The sequence below is a fragment of the Meleagris gallopavo genome, chromosome 10, assembly GCF_905368555.1.
Source record: "Meleagris gallopavo chromosome 10, MGAL_WU_HG_1.1, whole genome shotgun sequence".
Classification (NCBI taxonomy): domain Eukaryota; kingdom Metazoa; phylum Chordata; class Aves; order Galliformes; family Phasianidae; genus Meleagris; species Meleagris gallopavo.
The window spans coordinates 7,972,744-7,993,011 of record NC_139413.1 but is presented as its reverse complement, the minus strand read 5'-3'; the positions used below and the strand labels follow the sequence as shown (position 1 = coordinate 7,993,011).

The 20,268-nt window shown below is 38.8% G+C and overlaps 1 protein-coding gene across 1 annotated transcript in view; it reads left to right on the top strand.

Moving 5' to 3' along the window:
- The window catches only part of ASPM (assembly factor for spindle microtubules), a 31,364-nt gene extending 13,688 nt beyond the window's left edge, over positions 1-17,676 (top strand). Inside the window, exons 17-29 of the mRNA XM_085231517.1 lie at positions 1,167-1,361; positions 2,255-6,880; positions 8,230-8,379; positions 8,674-8,840; positions 10,378-10,537; positions 10,954-11,163; positions 11,532-11,681; positions 13,356-13,547; positions 13,993-14,185; positions 14,917-15,071; positions 15,929-16,105; positions 17,133-17,305; positions 17,385-17,676. Of these exons, the coding sequence (XP_085087643.1) occupies positions 1,167-1,361; positions 2,255-6,880; positions 8,230-8,379; positions 8,674-8,840; positions 10,378-10,537; positions 10,954-11,163; positions 11,532-11,681; positions 13,356-13,547; positions 13,993-14,185; positions 14,917-15,071; positions 15,929-16,105; positions 17,133-17,305; positions 17,385-17,490 (6,654 nt within the window). The 3' untranslated portion in view covers positions 17,491-17,676. The remainder of the gene's footprint in view (positions 1-1,166; positions 1,362-2,254; positions 6,881-8,229; positions 8,380-8,673; positions 8,841-10,377; positions 10,538-10,953; positions 11,164-11,531; positions 11,682-13,355; positions 13,548-13,992; positions 14,186-14,916; positions 15,072-15,928; positions 16,106-17,132; positions 17,306-17,384) is intronic.
- The last annotated feature ends 2,592 nt before the right edge of the window (positions 17,677-20,268 follow it).

The window sequence follows — 20,268 nt, the reverse complement described above, 5'->3', positions numbered from 1 at the left end:
AAAGTGGATGCTCCTTAAAAATTAATGTCCTTCGGGAATTATTTTGTGTTCTAACTGAAATGTAGTACCCCTTAAATCCTTTTCCGAAGTCAGGTGTGAAGTTGCTGCACTGCTTCCTTGAACTGAAAAGAGCTCTTCCTTTTAAATTCCTATTAATTGTTATTTTGTTTAATTATGCTTTATGGCTTGTAAAATTAAACTTTCACATGGATTTACTATTTCTGCATAGGTGCTAAACTGCTAGACTTCCTCATAGTGTTCTGAGTGAAGTTGTGTATTATTTTGTTTCTTGCTTTTCTAGTAGTTATGCCAGAACTTGTGATGATTGTGAAACTATTGGTACCATTAAGGTTGATAAACACTTTAAATGTATCTGAGATTGATATTAGAAAATCGAGCAGTGTCCAAGTGGAATAGTTTAAGAATCTGTGGCATACAATGGGGAATTTTTCCTCTCCAGTTTCTTTACCTTATTAAAAGAATAGTCTTGATGCGAAGATAGAAGCGTTTCCTTTATAAATAACTTTTAATATACTTTATAGCAAAGCTGATTGTAGGCGGGTGGTGTCAAAAACAAAACCCACAGGCACTGCAGATGTTATTTTGAATTTAATCTTGCAATATGAGCAACTCTGCTCTGTTGTACTGCAGTATGGATAGACTACCAGTTAGGGTTCTGACTATATGATCTTTTTACTTAGGTATTACATCAACAGGTTCCTTTTCTTGTTGCCCTGATGTATGTAAGTCTGTATACTACTGTCACTGGGGTACTGTAAAAACACTGCTTGGTCTATGCAGACAAAACTCTGGCTAGGTGGACACGATCTGGTGTGGCCAGTTTTGTAATTTTATGTTATTTCAGTATAGCTGGATACCATATATATCTTGAACTCTTGTGAATGAGAACTAAAATCGAGGCTTAAAAACAGATTACTTGAGCAGCACTAAAAAACTGTAACAGACGCGGTGTACTGTCAAGGCAGAAAGATACTTTTACAAAAAACTCGGTGCTGAAGCAAGCATTCTGTCTCAGAAAATTTTTTGAAATAGGATAAAGAAAAGCAGTGGTATCGGCAAGCCTAATTTTTATAAGATAGTTTTTTAATGCATCCAAAATATGAACAGAACTCTCAGTCCTGACTGTTCAAATTCACTCTTTGTAGGAAAGAGACAGAGCTGCTCGGATAATTCAAAAATACGCAATAAACTTCTTGTCCCATCGACGCCTCGTGAAGAAACACAACGCAGCAGTCATCATCCAGAAGCACTGGAGAAGACACTTAGCTAGGATTATTTTTTTAAATCTAAAAAAGACAAAATGGGAGGAAGCCAGAAGTAAATCTGCCACAGTAATTCAGGTAATTTGTTTTAAAGTGAGATTACGCAGCAGCAAGGAAACCCTCTGAAACCTGGAAGAAACAGTATTGCTCAGCGTCGTTTGTTCTGCTTACAGCAACAGATATCTATTCAGAGAGAAATGGTAATATGGTTTTAAATCCGTCATTGTTCCTTCTTAGTAAATATTTTGTACTGGTATACCACAAACAAGCCCACACTGGGCCTTAGACCAGCCAGGACCAATCAGATAATTCTGCTTTGCTTTTCTGCAGCTGTTGAAACTAGAGATGGTGTGTCTCCTAATGTTATGACACTTATAGTTGGCAGTTTCAGAATAGCGGAAATTAGTTACCAGATCATAGCTAGTAACTGGATAGTTAGTTCTTAGTATATGTTTCCCACTGTTACCCAAAGCATTCTTAAGATTCTTTGGAATGGATGTTAAAGAGTCACTGATGTATTACGTATTTTAACACGTAATCTTCTGTTGACATGGCGATTTTTTTTATTTTTATTTTTTCTCCCAGAATATAAAGCGCTTAAAATAGCAAAGATGGAAGTAATTAGCTGTTTAGAATTGTTTGTTTTTAATATACATATCTGGGCAGTGGAGAATGACGGGAATAGGAAGTGACCTCTGGAGATTCCTGATCTTACAGTCCAACTGCCGTGCTAAGACATGTTCCCTGGAGCAGGTTGCACAGGAAAGCATCCAGGTGGATTTTGAATATCTCCATAGAGGGAAACTCCACAATATCTCTGGGCAGCTTGCTCCAGTGCTCTGTGGGTTAAGTAGGAATACAGAAACTTTAAAACATCTGAGGTCAAGAGTCATCAAATTTAGACTTAAGTCAAACTAATTTACTATACTGATATTCTAAGAATGTGCTAAATTTTCTATTTTTCCTCATAGGCTTATTGGAGGAGATACTCCGCAAGGAAAAGTTATTTACAGCTGAGATACTATGTCATCTTTGTACAAGCAAGGATAAGGATGTTGTTAGCCGTTGCTGCATATAAACGAATTCTTTGGGCTACTGTTACAATTCAGAATCGTCTGCGAGCATCTAACCTGGCAAAGGAACATCGGAAAAGATACGAAATCTTAAGGTCTTCAGCACTTACTATACAATCTGCTTTCAGAAAATGGAGAAAACACAAAATTCAAGAGAAAATTAGAGCTGCTGTAGTGCTCCAGAGGTATTTCAGAAAATGGCAATCTTCAAAACTGACTAAAAGAAAGAGAGCTGCCCTACTCGTTCAGTCTTGGTATAGGATGCACAGAGATATGAAACGGTATCTACGTATTAAGCAAAGCATTATCAAGATTCAGGCTTGGTACAGGTGTCAGATAGCTAGACGTATTTACCAGGAATACAGGGCACAAATAGTGATGATTCAGCAGCATTACAGAGCTTATAAATTAGGAAAAAATGAGAGAGAGATCTATTTGCAAAAGCGAGCAGCCGTAGTAGTTCTCCAAGCTGCTTTTAGAGGCAAGAAAGCGCGTATACTATACAGGCAAACAAAAGCAGCTTGTGTTGTTCAATCACTGTGGAGAATGAGACAAGCAAGACAAAGATTTCTACTAATAAAAAAATCTGTTACTTTATTGCAATCGCATGTGAGAAAACACCAACAGGTAAAAAGATACAAAGAGATGAAAAATGCTGCTTCTGTAATTCAAGCTTGGTTTAGGGCACATGTCACTTCTAAAAAAGCAGCCTTATCTTTCCAGAGGATGCGTCTGGCTGCCATTGTTCTTCAGTCTGCCTACAGAGGAAGGAAAGCCAGGAAAGAAGCTCACATATTGAGATCTGTGATAAAAATTCAGTCAAGTTTCCGTGCTTATGTCATCCGAAAGAGATTTGAAGACTTGAGAAATGCTACAGTGAAAATTCAAGCTTGTGTAAAGATGAGACAAGCTCGTAGGTATTACCGTGCCTTAAGGGAAGCAACGCTTTATGTCCAGCGAAGGTATCGGTCTCGTAGATATGCTCTTCAACTTAAAGAAGATTATAGGAAATTGAAGGGAGCCTGCATAAGAATTCAAGCTGCAGTTCGAGGCTGTCTTGTCAGGAAGCAAATAAAAAGGTGGAGGGAGACTGCTGTATTTCTCCAGGCACAGTACAGAATGAGGAGGACCAGGGCACGTTATTTACTGATGTACAGTGCTGCTGTTGTCATTCAAAAACACTATCGTGCATACCACAAGCAACTCTGTCAGAGGCAGGAGTTCCTGCAAGCTAAAAAAGCAGCAGTGTGCATACAGGCAGGCTACAGGGGTTATAAGGCACGCAAAAAGCTTAAGCTTGAACACAGATCTGCTGTCAAAATTCAGGCGGCTTTTAGAGCTCATGCTACAAGAAAAAAATATCAGGCAATGATTCAAGCTTCTGTTGTGATTCAGAGATGGTACAGAACTTGCAAGACTAGTAACCGGCAAAGACTGACCTTCCTAAAGACAAGAGCAGCTGTGCTTACTTTACAAGCAGCGTTTCGCGGTTACCAGGTTCGAAAGCAAATTCGAAGACAGTGTGCTGCTGCAACTGCAATACAGTCTGCCTTCAGAAAATTCATGGCTCTGAAAACGTTCAGACTTATGAACCATGCTGTGCTCAATATCCAAAGGCGTTACAGAGCCATCGTCATAAGTCGAAAACAACGGCAGGAGTACGTTGAGCTGCGGAACTGTGTAGTACGTCTTCAGGCGATATGGAGGGGAAAAGCAGCGAGAAAAAAGATTCAAAAGATGCACAATCTTGCAACAATTATTCAGTCCTACTACAGAATGCACGTCAATCAATTAAAGTTTAAAAAACTGAGGCGATCCACTCTGGTGATTCAGAGATACTTTAGAGCTTACTGTATGAAAAAAAACCAGCGTGCACGTTATCTAAAGACAAAGGCGGCTGTGCTAGTCTTGCAGTCTGCGTACCGTGGAATGACTGTGAGGAAACAACTGAGGGAATTAAGCAAAGCTGCGACGACAATACAAGCAGCCTTCAAATCGTACCTGGTAAAAAAGGACTATGTAGGACTTAGATCTGCAGCAGTAGTAATTCAGAGGCGCTATCGTGCCGTTATTCACACTAAATGGCAAAGGCAAAAGTACTTATCTTTAAAAGCAGCTGCAATCAAAATGCAAGCAATTTACAGAGGCGTAAAAGTCAGACGACAAATTCATTCTATGCATCGAGCAGCTATTCGTATTCAAGCCATGTTTAAGATGCATCGCATAAATATTAGATACCAGGCAATTAGAATGGCAGCAATTATAATTCAAAGACAGTATAGAGCATTTTGCTTAGGCAGAGTGCAACGTAAGAAGTACTTGGAGCTCAAGAAGTCTTCCATTGTCCTTCAGGCTGCCTTTAGAGGCATGAAAGTCCGGCAAGACTTAAAAATGATGCATCAGTCAGCAGCACTGATACAGTCTTATTATCGAGTGCACAAACAACAGAGGGATTTCAGAAACTTGTTGCTGGCAACCAGACGGATTCAGCAGTGGTATCGTGCTTGTAAGGAGCGAAATAGGCAAGTTCACAACTACATGACTGTGAGAAGTGCTACGCTTTGTCTCCAGGCTGCATTTCGTGGCATGAAAGCAAGAAGACTTTTAAGAACTATGAATCATTCTGCTGAGCTTATTCAAAGAAGATTCAGAACTTTTCTCCAAAGGAAACGTTTTATTTCCCTTAGAACAGCCGCTGTTGTAATTCAGAGAAAATACCGAGCAACAAAACTAGCAAAAATTCAACGTCAACAATATCTCTCGTTGTTAAACGCTGCCGTTATCATCCAGTCAGCCTATAGAGGCTTTTTGGCAAGGCAAAAAATGAGGCAGATGCATCAAGCTGCTACGGTCATCCAAGCAACGCTAAGAATGCGAAAAATTTACATTTCTTACCAAGTTCTCAGACTTGCTTCAGTAATCATACAGCAACGTTATCGTGCTTACAGGGAAGGGAAGCGTGTCAGAAAAATGTACTTAAAAACATACAAATCTGTTTTAGTTATTCAGGCTGCCTACAGAGGAATGAAAACAAGATGCTTCTTGAAGAAAAGGCACGAGGCAGCGCTTATAATACAGAGAAACTACCGAATGTACAGGCAGTACCACCGCTACAGACGAGTTCAGTGGGCAACCCAGCTAATACAGAGGAAATTCAGAGCGAATAGCCTAAGGAATATTGCAGTACAGCGTTACTTTTCATTTAAGAAAGCAGCAATTTGTATTCAGAGGGCTTTTCGGGACATGCGCTTGAAAAAACAACATCAAGAAATGCACCGTGCCGCTACTGTGGTTCAGAAAAATTACAAAGCCTTTCGAGAACATCAAAGATATCTCTCTCTTAAAGCAGCTGCTCTTGTCTTTCAGAGAAGATACAGAGCTTTGATTCTGTCTAGGCAGCATACTCAGGAGTATCTTTATCTTCGCAGAGCAACTATTCGTCTACAGGCTGTGTACAGAGGAATCAGAGTGCGCAAGAGCATTGAGCACATGCATTTAGCTGCTCGTACAATACAATCAGCCTATAAAATGCACAGAAATAGAAGCGCTTATCAAAAGATGAGAACTGCAGCTGTTGTTATACAGAACTACTACCGTTCCTACGTTAAAGCAAAAAATCAGCAAAAGAAATATCTGACGATTAAGAAATCTGCTCTTCTTATTCAGGCATCTTACAGAGGCATGAAGGAACGACAGCAGTTGAAAATGATGCGTGCTTCAGCAATTATAATACAGTCTAGTTATCGGATGTACATACAGCATAAATATTATAAGCAGTTGTGCTGGGCCGTCAGAGTTATACAGCAAAGGTTCAGAGCCAAAATAGCAAAAAAAGCTGACATGGAAAACTATGCAAAAATAAGGAAGGCCATCATTTGCCTTCAGTCTTCTTTTCGTGCTAAAAAGGCAAGGCAGTTGCGTAAAACCAATGCTGCTGCGCTATGCATCCAATCATTCTTACGAATGCGTGTGGAAAGGAAGCGTTTTCTTGTGAAAAAAGCAGCAGCAATAACGATCCAGTCAGCGTTTCGATGCCAGAGAGCAAGGGCCCGCTATAAATCCGTTCAGAATTCAATAGTTGCTATTCAGAGGTGGTATAGAGCGTGTCACAGTGCTCGTTTACAGAAAGCAGAGTATTCTCTTCAAAGGCAAGCGATAATAATTATTCAGTCTGCCTACCGTGGCATGAAAGCAAGAAAACTAACGAGACAGATACGTGCCACAAGGAAGATCCAGTCTTTTCTTCAAATGGCTGTGCAACGTAGAAAATTTATTCAACTTAAAAGAGCAGCTATTACATTACAAGCCTGTTACTTAATGCACAAAGCTAAATCACAGTATGCGAGCTATAAAAAAGCAGCTGTTGTCTTACAGCGATGGTACCGATCCCACTTGATTGTAAAACACCAAAGAATGACCTACTTGCAAACCCAGAAAAAAATTATCCTTGTGCAGGCTGTAGTCAGAAGATTCATTGTAAAGAAGAGGTTCCAGAAAATTAAAGAAAGCGCAATAAAAATTCAGGTACTTATATATGTATGATATCGTTTGTTCTTCTCTGTTTACTCATTTGTTTTGGAGAACTGCCACGATTTCAAACGATGGTTTAAAACCATATATCTTACAACAGAATCGTGTTCTGCAGTATATTAAGTGTGTAAAGGTAACCACAACGGGGCACAAAAATGAATCTGACTCCGTTTTGTCTTTCCTTGCTGAGGCATTCGTCTTAAAAGTCATATTCCTTTTTTTCTTACGTTTCCCTTAAAATTTTACTGTTTAAAATTTGATCTCTGATATTTGTGTGTGTTCCCATTGTTCTTTTGAGAACATTTTTGTCCTAACTGGCTTTCACCTGCTTAAATATTAATAGCGTAATGAATATTTTCTTTGGAATGCAAATGAAGGCTGTTTAGATGTGTTGAAATAAGTGAGCTCGAGTACTGGATATAAGGTGAAGTAAAGGCAGGAGGGGTATGACTGCTGAGTTCTGTAAGACTTTGATTTACTCGTGCCTTCCTAAATACTCCACATTAAGATTGTGGGTGTTTGCTTTTTTTGTTTAGACCTGTTAAATAGCTCCAGACTAATTTTGTTGCCTAGATAAAATATTTTCAATAGGAATATGAGGAGGCATATTTCATTCTTATTGTATGCCTCAGCTGGTACACTGGGTGTGAAACTGTTGTCTGTGATGTCTCAGACGTGCTCTAGGAAGGTGAAGTTTTGACACTTTTTCCTTCCCTCTTTACTGGATAAAATATCAGCAGGGTTGGCAAGAAGTAATCGAGAGTTAGAATTGCTCTCCGTCTCTGACGTGTTTTTTTTTGTTTGTTTTGTTTTTGAGGGTAAAGGAGGGAAAATTTCTTCCTGTTATTTACATTGATTACAATTTGCATGTATACTGAGAACATTGTCTTTCCTTCTGAGAAAAGCTTTCCATGACTTCTCGTGGTGTTCTTAGTTATTTTACCCTAAGGAAAAATGAAAGGAATCTTTCTTTAGGGTATTACTGAAATGAAAGGAGTTTCAATTTAGAAAGGAAAAGGAAATAATCTCTCGTAATTCCCCACTGCTGTTTACGTACAAGAAAACAGCTGTGCCTTCCTTGCCTCCCTTTTGGAGGAGAGGGTGCAAGTGGCGGATTCTTAGTAATTATCTTTATCTTTGTATGTCCTAAACGAGGTGATTTTTTTGCTTAAAAAGTAGAAATAGCAATTAACTGGGGAATCGAAGCTCTTTTAAAATTAATTATATTGTTAATTTTAAAAACAGGTTGGTGACTATAGCAATACTTAAAAATATGCAGTCGTGTTCCCTGTCAATACCGTGCAAGTGTGGAAATAGTAAGAAATTTGTCTTTGTCTTTCGAGGCACTTTTTCGTGGATTTCCTCAGAGACAACGATACCTTCAGTGCAAGTTTGCTGCTTTAGTAATACAGCAACACTACAGAGCGTATCGGATGCGAAATGTTGAACAACAAAGATTCAACCAAAAGAAAAGAGCTGCTATCAAAATTCAGGTAATTCGGGAAGGTATTTTGGTTTTTGGAGGAGGAGGAGTTGGTTTTGTTTTTTTTTTTCCTTCATATTTCTTGTACTTATTTTTTTATGATGTAATTATTTTTACAGGTGTGAGTGGCATTTGTAGTATTTCTCTAGCTGCTTTTTCTATTTCATAGAAAACAACTTCCAGATATGAGGAACTCATAGATACTTATAATATTGTACAGTTTGGAATCTTGGTTTAAATTGGTTTGCTCCGATATGAAAGAAATAGAGGTGACATTTTTGTTTTTGTTTTTTATATTTAATAGGCCTCATATAGAGGATTTAAAGCCAGGCGGTTGGCTAACAAAGTGAGAGCAGCACGAGTAATTCAAGCCTGGTTTCGAGGCTGCAAAGCACGGAAGGAGTATGCATCTATGGTAGAAGCTGTGCGCATTATTAAGAGTCACTTCAGAACAAAACGGCAGAGGACCTGGTAATGCTCAATTTGACATAGTTTTCTCTACTTCTAAATACTTTTGTTATTTTTTTACTTTGTTACTTATTACTACTGCTTTGCACTCCGGCGAACACCTATAGATTCTCAGACTTAGTCCCTCAAGTGTGTATATAATATGCTTGAGTGTAATCGTGTTGATGTCCGTGGAATTATTCTTTTGCAAAGGATTTTTCTTATGTTTGAATATTTTTCTGGACTAGAAGCTACTGCGTAATCTTAAATGTTATGAAGTAGGGATTTGAATGGAGTAGGGCTTGATCTTTTTTATTTATCCTTTTTATTGTTAATTTGTTTTCATCATTAAAATGGTGCTGGAACGGGCTGCCCAGGGAGGCAGTGGAGTCACTGCTCCTGGAAATGTTCAAGAAACATTTAGATGTACTGAGGGACGTGGTTTAGTGGGAGATGTTGGTGATAGGTGGACGGTTAGACTGGGTGATTCTAAAGGTTTTTTCCAACCTTGGTGATACTATGATTCTATGAAAAATCCAGCATGAAGTTAACAGGATAAGATAATAGGACAGGCTATTTCTTCATAATGCGTGTTGAAATAGTTAAACTAGTGTTCATTTTTTTTGCGGGAATGGTTTGACAAGAAATGCTCTACTAGGTCAGACTGTTGTTTGATCCCATTCAGATCTGGGTTCTGTCAGAAACAGAAAAAAATGCTGTTTGAGGAGAGTATGTGAACCTGAGCAGTTACTGAGATCCTCCCTCAGCATCAGTGTTCACTGGACTGTGAATGTTAAAGCTTATATCCTTGCTCATTCTCTTTATTATCCTTCTGATCTACTGAGTGTCAACTTGCCTTTTTAAACCTACTGCTGCCCCCACAGCCTCATTTTGCAGCAAGTTCTGGGAGTGCCTGCTGTGGGAAAACAGAACCTATCTATTCTAAACCAGTTGTTTTTGCGTTGCAGGATTAGGCTGAGAACAGCTTTGCTTTCGGCATATCTATCTAAATGATTTTGTAAACCTGCTCTAGGCCTCTCTCTCATCTGAAGCACTCAGTTCTTCTCAGTTTTACTGTCTAATTCTGTCATTCTATCTACACTGTTTTAGTCATTCTTTCCTGACTTTGCTGTATCCTATCTGAGATGTAGAGATCGGAACCACGTATTGTCCTTATGATTATTTTAAGTAGCAGCAAAATTATGTCCTCTGAATTGTTCTTGGTGTTCTTCATCATGATGCCTTGACAGGTTTTTGGCTTCCATTGTTCGTTGGACATAAAATAAAAAGATATAACCTGATGGAGGAAACTTTTTTTTCTCTTCTATTTAGTGTTTCTATGTTTTCTAAGACATTCTTATTATTTGAGTGACTGCTGTTTAGCTGGTGGATTTTTTAATAGAGCTTGTATATGCACGTTCTTTGGATATAATGTCTTACGTAAGCTGTCTCTTTCATTGCCTCGCTTCCTGTATCCAGAAGCTTCATGTTCCACTTAAACTTAAAAATGTAAAGGTTCTCAACATTTAGAAAAAAAACCTAAAATGCATTTTCTTGTCAGGTTTTTGAAAATGAAGTTCTGTGCGCTTACTATTCAAAGAAGATGGAGAGCAACCCTTGCTGCAAGAATGGTTCGGCTTCAGTTTCTGGCAACTAAGAATGCAGTAGTCAAGATTCAGTCGGCATACAGACAGTACAGGGCTAGAAGACTTTTAAGAAAGGTATGCTTTCACTTGCACTCTATGTCATGGCTGTGTTAAGTTTGCATTGCTTTTGAGTGAGTTTTGTCATCAATAGGTTGATGTTTTTGAGCAATTCCAGTTATTGAATTGCCCATTTATGTCAAAAAAATGAAATGTATAAATGATCTATTGGCTTTCTTGCTTACAAAGGATTAAGTTATAACAATAGTTTGACCCCATTTAGGCAAGGGAAAAGACCTTCCAAATTGTGAAAGTGGATTTTTATGTAAAGTAGTGCGATGTTCGTTTGCTTGTACTTCCTATTTTATTTGTTTTCTCTTAAGTTTCATTTCTAGTAAAAAATTTCCATCGTAAGATAAAACTAAGACATATATGGATTGCAACAGGAGTGAGCCCACTTCAATTATCAGTGAACTCTTTAAAATCTTTTTTAGAAGCACGAAGCTGCATGTTTGATCCAAACAACATATAGATGTTTTAAGGAGAGGAGGAAACTTGATCGACAAAAAGCTGCCGCTGTGACTATCCAAAAACATCTGAGGGCTTGGCAAGAGGGCAGGCTTCAATTTATGAAATACAACAAAATCAGAAGAGCTGTCATTAAACTGCAAGCGTTTATACGGGGTTATTTAGTCAGAAAAAAGGTTAGTATACTTCACTTTAAAACTACGCTTGATGTAAAGTATCTCCGGAGCAATTTTAGCATTAATTTTGGCTGGCAAGAAAAGAGCTCTGATCATTAAACTCTGATTCCTGTTGATTGCTTTGAGAATTATGTGGCTCAAGGGTCAGTTTATTGTTGCCTACAATGAAGCTGTTCTGGCAATCGCTTTGCTGTGCCTTTGTTCGGATTAGAGACCTGGGACTGAGGAAAGGTAGCGGCGTACTTAGTTCTGAGGTATTGACTTCGGAGGGCATCGAATACACTGCTGTGTGCTATGTTCTTTGCATAAATCAGCTGTCTCTGAGTATGAAAATTAAAGATATCCTTTGATCTGTTTTCTTCCGACAGTTTTTGGAACAGAAGCAAAAGAAGAGACTACTTTATTTTATAGCAGCTGCATATCATCATGTTTCCGCGATTAAAATTCAAAGGGCTTATAGGATGCACCTCGCCTATAAGCTAGCAGAAAACCACATTTCATCAGTTCTTATAATACAGGTTAGTCTAATTAATTTATCTAATTACGGATGAATAGCTTTGTGTAATGTAGTCTGCTGAGCTGCAGCACTGAGACACTGTTGTTCCTTAATTTGTAATAATAAAGCTAATATAGAGATGACCATTTTTAAAAAAAATGCTGCTTATACTCAGCTAAGCATAATAGAGTGGGTGTTAGCAGAGAATGGAGGCTTCAGCAGCTCAAAGGTGAGGGTGGATGGGAAAGTTTGTTTTCTTTTGTCCCCCAGTCTTGCTAAAATAATCTAAGTGCTGTCTTAGCGTAGTGGAAGTAGGAAAGATCAGACACAACCACCTGTAATGCTCATGAAGTGCGTCTACTTAAAGAAATAGCCCTTGGGATGGATTTGCAGGACCGTAGCGTGGTTGAAATTACAAGGGACCTCTGGAGGTCAGCTGGTCCAACTCTCCCTAGTAGGTCCATCGAGGAGCGTGTCTAGTTGGCTTTTGATAATCTCCAAGGAGGGAGATCTACAACCTCTTTGGGCAGCCTGTTCCAATGAGTAGTCACCTGCACGGTAGTGTTTCATGATATTCAGAGTGACCATCTTTTGTTCCAGTTTGGGCTCATTTTCTCTTGCCTGTCACTGGGCAGCACTGAAAAGAGCCTGGCTCGGTCTACTTTGCGCCCTACCTTCAGCTTTATGCCGACACTGATAAGATCTCCCCTGAGCTTTTCCACTTTTCTTAGGCTGAACGGTCCCAGCTCGCTAAGCTTCCTCTCCGAGGGCACGTTGCTGAATGATGTTCAGCTGGGTGTCCTGAGGGACTCCTAGGTCCCCTTCTGCAAAACTGCTTTCCACTTGAGTGGCTCCCAGCACGTACTGGTGCCTAGAGTCGCTTCTCCCCTAGTGCAAGACTTTTCACTTCTCCTCACTTCGTGAGGTTCCTGTCAACCCACATCCCCAGCCTGTCCAGGTTTATTTGACCGACAGCATGACCCTCTGATGAATTAGCCACTCCCAGTCAGTTTTGTGTCATCTGCAGTGCTTTGTTTGGTCAGATTTTTCTGATTCGTCAGTGGCAACTAAGCGTGCCTAAGCTGCAACGTCTGTGATATAAGCAAGTTTAAAACTTTTCTAAAAAGCGATGTTAAAAATCAGGTCTGTAGTGCAGCATGGGCACGTAGTAAAAATTACATTCGGGATTCCAAATCGGTCATTTACTTATTTCCACTGATGGAAGGAGTTCAGGATTAAAAAAACGGGGAATCTGAACCCTGATTCCTGAAATGGCTATTATTTAGTCAAGGATGTTTTATTTTCCCCGTAAGGCAGTAGTGAATGTTTAGAAGAGTCATTTTGTCAGATTTGGCATGCAGTACCCTATTTCTTTTCTGTATAAAAAGAGGAGAAGAAACAGAGTTGGGAAATAGGAAGTAGAGTGGTGCTTCTTTCTGAAAACCAGCTGAGAGAAAATGGAATGCTTCCCTAACTGCTGCTAGTTCAGATTTCATTTTGCAGTCACACATTTCTGCATCCACTAGGCCAGTCACAGCTGAGATGTGGTGTGAATGTTAGGGATTTCTAGAGCCTGTATCTGTCAAAAGTTATGTTAAAATAGTTTTTCACTTTTTATCAGCGCTTGTTTTGGAAGAGAAATGAGGGTTTAGGGAGAGGTCTTAACTAAATATGAAGCTATTTTAATTCTAAACAGAAATGGTTCAGAGCAAAAATGCAACGGAGAAGATTTCAAAGAGATTTGCAAAGAATCGTTCAATGTCAGCGTATGATCCGAGGCTGGCTAAATCGCAGAAATGACGCGGCAACCGTAATCCAGCGACACGTACGGAGATTCCTTGCCTGCAGGCGTAAGAGAAAAATCGCAGTTGGAATAATTAAATTTCAGGTGAACACCTCTTTCAAGAAAACCGATCTCTTTTGGATGATGTTTTTTTGTTGTTGTTGTTTTCTCAGAAAAGTTTACTTTGGTTTGTGAATGTGTCAGTTAAATTACCGGCTAAATCAGTTTCAATTCAATTAAATACTTAAATACAAGCAGACCATGAAGTAATATTAAGCAGGTACCGTTTGAGCTAACTTACGAGGCAGTGTTTTTTGGAGGGTATATTGCATACATGCAGGTATGCTTTGGTCTTCCATCTTGCAGATCTAGTGTTTGGAAGACTAAACACTGAATGTGATTATTAGGCAGTTATCTAAAAATGAAGAACCAAAGTAAATACTTGATTAGACTTACGTAACATTGATTTGGAACGCTAGTAGAAGTTCTATTATCTGTTCTGCTTACTTACAATTTTTTTTTTTGTCTTTGTGAAATTCCTTTTCTGTAGGCATTGTGGAGAGGATATTCTTGGAGAAAGAATAATGACACAGCAAAAACTAAAGCTTTAAGGCTCAGCTTGGAAAAGGCTAACAGAAAGAGCAAAGAAGAAAACAAATTGTGCAACAGAACCTCAATTGCTATTGAATATCTTCTAAAATACAAACATATTTCTTACATTCTTGCAGCATTAAAGCATCTGGGTCAGTATTTCACTTCATTACGGAATCATAGAATGGTTTGGGTTGGAAGTGAACTTTAAAGTTTCAATCCCACTGCCGTGGGTCGGGGTCATCTTCCACTACATTATGTGGCCCACAGTCCCATCTAATCTGAGTTTGAACACTTCTGGCGAGCCACATCTCTGGTCAACCTGTTCCATTGCCTCACAGTAAAGATTTTCTTCCTTATCTCTAATCTAAACCTATTTACTTTTAGTTTGAAACTGTTATTCTCTTTTCCTATCACTACAGCCTGTGGTGTAACCAATAGATTTCCAGGATGACAGTTAGGAATTATTCTGCTGGGAGAAGTTCATAATGACGTTTATGCTTTCTGTATGATTTGGAAAAGCGAGTGAGTTGTATGGGATAAAATAGATACGATTTGTTTTTCAGGACTAAAATTAGATAACTGTGTTATGAGCAATATTAAAAGGCTTTTGTCGAGAAAGGAAGTCCTGTGCGATCGCTCCGATTTACAGGCGGTCCTTGTAACGTGTTACATTAAAGTCAGCTGTATTTAATGCCAGTAAATGTTCTGTTTCGATTGTTTCGTGTGCTTAAATTTTAGTCTGTAATACTACAACTGTTCTTTTGGAAGTACTTGCTTAAATCAAAATTGTGGTTCTTACTTCTTTGCAAGTTTGAGTGACTTTGAAAATGAATTGGCGTGCGCTTCAGAGTCTTTTGCAATTTATTTGTCTTTGTTATAGAGGTTGTTACCAGGCTCTCCCCTCTCTGTTGTGAAAATATGGCCCAGAGCAGAGCGATCTTCACTATTTTTGTTCTGATTCGAAGCTGCAACCGGAGTGTTCCATGTATGGATGTGATCAGATATTCAGTTCAAGTTCTACTTAACGTTTCAAAGGTAATTTTTTTTTTCTTTAGCAGGTTTATAAGCAGTAGCCTACTTTATTGCAGTTTTTACTTTTCTGCAAAATTTCTGAATGAATTTAAAATAAAATTTATAATTTTGAAGAACAAAACAATTTCTGAGTTTTAATTAGCTACTTGAGAAAATTAAATCGTAGCGATTACATCTGGTAAAAGAAAGCATTTTCATGGGCAGAAACTAATGAAATTTACTTTTAAGAGATTACATTGCAGGGTATCCCAAGCATTCCACTAAGCTATGGAAATGTGTAAAATTTTGTAGAAACGGGATAGGATTTGTGTACAATTTGCATGAACTGTGTAATTTTTAAAGAAAAAAGTATATGTTGCTGAAGGTACACTACCTTTTCATATCCATATCGTAGAATAGATAAATTACAGAACTGATTATTTTCATAAATGATTAAACCTGGAGTAGTTTCGATTTGGAAATTAAAAATAAACTTGTCAAACGTAGGTTTTCAATCTTATATCCATCCCACAGGCATTTATGTTCAAATTCTTTTTTTCTTATTTCAGGACAAAATAGAATATTTCAGCTAAACTTATTCCTAAATAATTCTATACCCACTCTAATTTATTGTCGTTATTACATAAAACGCAGAATCCATTTCTGGGGATTTTTACTTAAGGGCCTGGGAAGCAAAAAGCATAGCTTTTTGTGACCTGTTAGAGTAGCGTAACGTGCAAAAGTGATTTTTGTCCCTTAGCTGCCAGACAAGCCACAGACTTAATCAAGGGAAGAATATGGATTTTGCTTTTTCGTCTAGTTGGGAAATTAATTTGAGGATCGGTTTATATAAGACCTCTTATTTCTTTCCGGTATAACAGTATGAAAGGACCACTCAAGCAGTATATGAAGTAGATAATTGTATAGATACATTACTAGACCTACTGCAAATGTACCGAGGGAAAGCTGGGGACAAAATTTCGGAAAAAGGAGGAAGTATTTTCACGAAGACTTGTTGTTTGTTGGCCATCCTTTCAAAGGACTCAAAGAGAGCTTTGGTAAGACCTGGCGTCTTCTTTTTAGTAGTTTGATATATGCTTTCTTTTTGCTTTTCTTGTATGTTTTGGCGTTATGTGTATTTGTGGGTGATTTTTTTCTTCTCGTAGGCAAGAATTGCCTAATACCTGTTACCTGTTATAGCTAAACTTTGTCGGTGGGAAAATGCAATTCAAGGTGGTAAAAGCAGTCATTAGCCAGCGGTGTTTGACTTTGCCACTCCGAGTGTGACACCGAGTTTTTGATCCCGCGACATCTGCAAGATTATGATGTTGTGTTTGTTACTTGAAAAAGTTTTTTGATGAATTTCTATCGGTTTCTTTGCAGTACATAAAGTTTAGTTGTTGTTTAAAAAAAAAAAAAAAAAAGGAAATTAATTTACTTTTTTCCCCCTACTTCCGAGAGCTTGCCATTGCTTTTCAGACGAAGTTAAAATCTTTATTGCCGGTAAAAAATAGCAATACTGTTTATGCCTTCGCGTGACATACTTTATCGTAACAGAAACAGACTGGTTTTGAAAAAAAAAACAACAACAACAAAGTGTATTAGTTCATACTTATGGATGGAATGGCCAATAACTAGAGCAGTCTGGGTTCCATGCTATAAATAGGCTTCATCGGATTTATTCAAGTTTATCTATCAGATATGAGCACTTTGGTTGTTCAGTCACTTCTAACCACGGTGTTAGTCTGTTTTGGTATGAAGATGCACAAAAACACCGATTTGTCTCTCTGTACCGCCTGTTAGAGACACGCACCACTGACATAATAAAATTACCTGAAATGAGAAATTATTACCATCTGAACTGCTCTTCTAGAATGTTCTGAAGTCTCAAGTAGTGTTCCATGTATATATTTTGATAACAGTAGTAGTCAGCGTGCTGGTTTTAAAAAAGCATTGCCGTACTGTGGGGGAGAAGTTTTGTTTTCGTTAAAAATGTTCTTTTTTTATTGAACAAAACAGATTTCTAAGTTTAAGTTAGTTTTAAGTTTGTAGTATTAACAATGTATTGTTCTCACCTTTTCTCAGGAAATCCGAAGCATGCCAAGAGTTGTTACGTGCATTCAAAGCCTCTATAAGCTTACAGCTCGTAAGTGCAAAATGGATGCAGAGAGAACGCTTGCGAAACAGAAGACGAGCACTTTAATTAGCGGAATTTCCTTTATTCCAGTAACTCCTCTAAGAATAAAGACAGTTTCAAGGTGCGTGCCTAAAAATTAGTTTGCAGTTTTTACAGTGACAATATACTGTTGTAATGATAAACCACTATTATTTCCGCAGAATTAAACCGGACTGGGTTTTGAGAAAAGATAACATGCAAGAAGTTGTGGATCCGCTCCAAGCAATCGTGATGGTGATGGATACGCTTGGCATTGCCTGCTACTGAAATGTAAATTAATGTATTTGTACAGTAGGTATGCAACAGGCAGCTAAATGATTTTAAAATGAAACAAATAATTGTCAAGCTGCCCTTGAACCTGTTTTTGTAATTATCTTTTTGGTATTGTATACAGCTTTTGAAATCCTGTCAAAATCAATTGTACAATAAAATCTTACGTCCTTGTCTATTTTACTGCTGCACTGCCGTGTTGTTCTTGTACAGCTCTGAAGCTTAACAGTATCACGGTATTTCTCACTCTGACCAACAGTTGCTTAGTTGTTTGCATGTGACACTTACGTTGGCCTGCCTGATGCGGAAGGGTGTGGGAAGAAGAGAAAGCGTGCTGACTTTAAAAGTGGCTCGTGATTTCCTGGGGCTAGAGATCGCTTTCTGGCGAGCTTCGAGGGATCATGCGTGACTGTAGGAAACTTTAAAAAAATTTGTTTTTTAAACTACAGGATCATGATGGAACAAAGGATGCTTATGAGGGTGAATGTAGAAACTCTGACCTGCTTTTTTAAGGGAGGTAATTTTGTGAGATTTCTTACTGTCATATCATCAATACATAATAGCGTGCATCTCGTCCAGCTGAACAGACGGTATTCATCACAGCATCTCCCTGAAATTCTATTCTGCTGTGCCTAGCAATTGCGTTTTCTCAGAGCACGGTCAAGAGAACCAAACCCATTAACCAATAACCTCCCACTCTCTGGTATCAGACAGATGCTCTAGATACTTTCCATGGTTTGAAACGCTGAAAAGCGAACACTGAAAATTCAACTGTTGAATGTCGATGCTAAAGATTCCCGAGAAGCGGCATTCATGGTCTTTTTGTATTCCCTTCTATTTCCTGACAAACGTACATCAGTGTCACCAAAGCGTTCCGCTTAGAGGGCGTAACGGAAACGCTGTACCCAAAAAACTGAACGTAGTTTCTCAAAGTCATCTCGCCTAGGCCTTATGAGCAGAACGAAGAATATCACTACTAATGTTTCACTCGTTTCTAGCGAGTGCAGCCACATTTCCTTCAAAGCAGAAAAATGCAAAGGTGGAAAAGAGGTACATTTCAAGTAAGCGGGCAAGTCCAGTGAAAGCATTTCATTGATACTAAGATGAGACTTTCCGGTCCTTCTAACATGTTCCTGAAGTAACTGTAAAGGCAGCTTACATAATTGCAATAGCAGCCTACATAATTGCAATAGCAGCTTCCAGGCCAACAGATAACGTGCGTGCACGTCCACAAGCGTGATCATGAAGTAATACTGTAGAAAATGGCTCTCAAATGAGAGCCGAGACCAGGAAACTCAAGCGGTTTCATTTATAAGCTTACATTGTAAGCGTAATTAGTACTGTGTATTAGAAAATTTAAAATCGGTACTAATTGTTGACAGTGACTTGCTCGTTTTGATGTAAAGCTGTAAAATAGTGTGGAGCTTTCTTTTCCTTTGGCATTTCATTTAAATCTCCCAAAGCTATTTTAAGCCTGTTGGTACCCTGTTTAGACGAGCCTAAGAGAAAAGCCTCTCTCGTGTATGGAATTGAATGCAATCCGCCTAATTTTAGTTACAAACTTCAAAATGCAGCTATCCAAGGGAAGAAGGGAAACGAAAACAGGTTTCCGAACTATTTGTTACGAGCAGGCGTGTTAGTGAAATTGCAATTATAGGGTCAGTGTAATTAGACAGGGTATTGAACACGAGCGTCTAAGCGCCACGATACCGCAAAGAAGCTCATCCTCATTTTATATAGCCCCAAAATGATCAGATGCAAATTGCAAGAAATTGAGGAAGTGATGGTTACTTAAATGTACTCAAACTCCTAGTCTGACCAGTAATGGTCAGATTTACAAAAACATTTATAATGCTTCAAGCATAACGGGGGCAGGTACAAAACTTTGTGCTGCATGTTCCGGATCCACTATTTTGACTGAGGCGCAGGTCAGCATTTGTCGTCGGCACCGTTATTTCTGTATCGACAACATGGCAGCCTTAAACCCACCTCTTGCTAGAAGTATAACAGATGACACCTGTAAAGGTATTGTTCAGATTGCACGGAGGAAAACAGTTCGCACCAACGACTTCCTTTACCGACTTCAAATCAGCTACCTCAGCAGCTGGATTAGCTCAGCGCTTCCGATCGGCTTTTGACCGCTAAGGAACAATCTGGTGCCTAAAAATCACATTGCTTATGTATCCGTCATCACGAATACATGAACCTAGGTACAGCCACGCTCTTCCTCTCTATACTTCTTTTGTCCTCAATCTGAGCGCAGCTCTGATTTAGCGAGGCAGAAGCAAGAACAGAGCCGGTTATTTTGTGCGTCCCGAGACAAGCTGAGGTTAAACTACTTCAATAGCCTGCGTCATTAAGCACTTAATAAAAATGAGCGCTTGCTGCTGGCAACGGAGGGGCACGCTTTTTCATTCAGTAATGAAGTGTTCCGATTAAAAGAATTCAACGAGTAGAAACCGATCAGCAAAGTTTTGTTACAATTAAACGAGGTATTCCTTATAGGCAAGGCCTGGGCAGCGTCGAGATAACCCTCCTAGAACGCTCCACCGGTCAGTTGTTCTTAAACGGGTTGTATTTTCACGTGTATTACATATTGATTGCATTCCCACATTCATTCCCACCCCCAATAACCATCAAACAGAGGTGGCCTTATTTTGTGATCTTCGACATCCTCTGATGTCCTTATAGCATTGCGATGGCCTGTCATTAGTCCTCGGGAGTTGTCTGTCTGTTTAATCAATTATCCCATGCAAAATTAAATTTAAAAAAGAA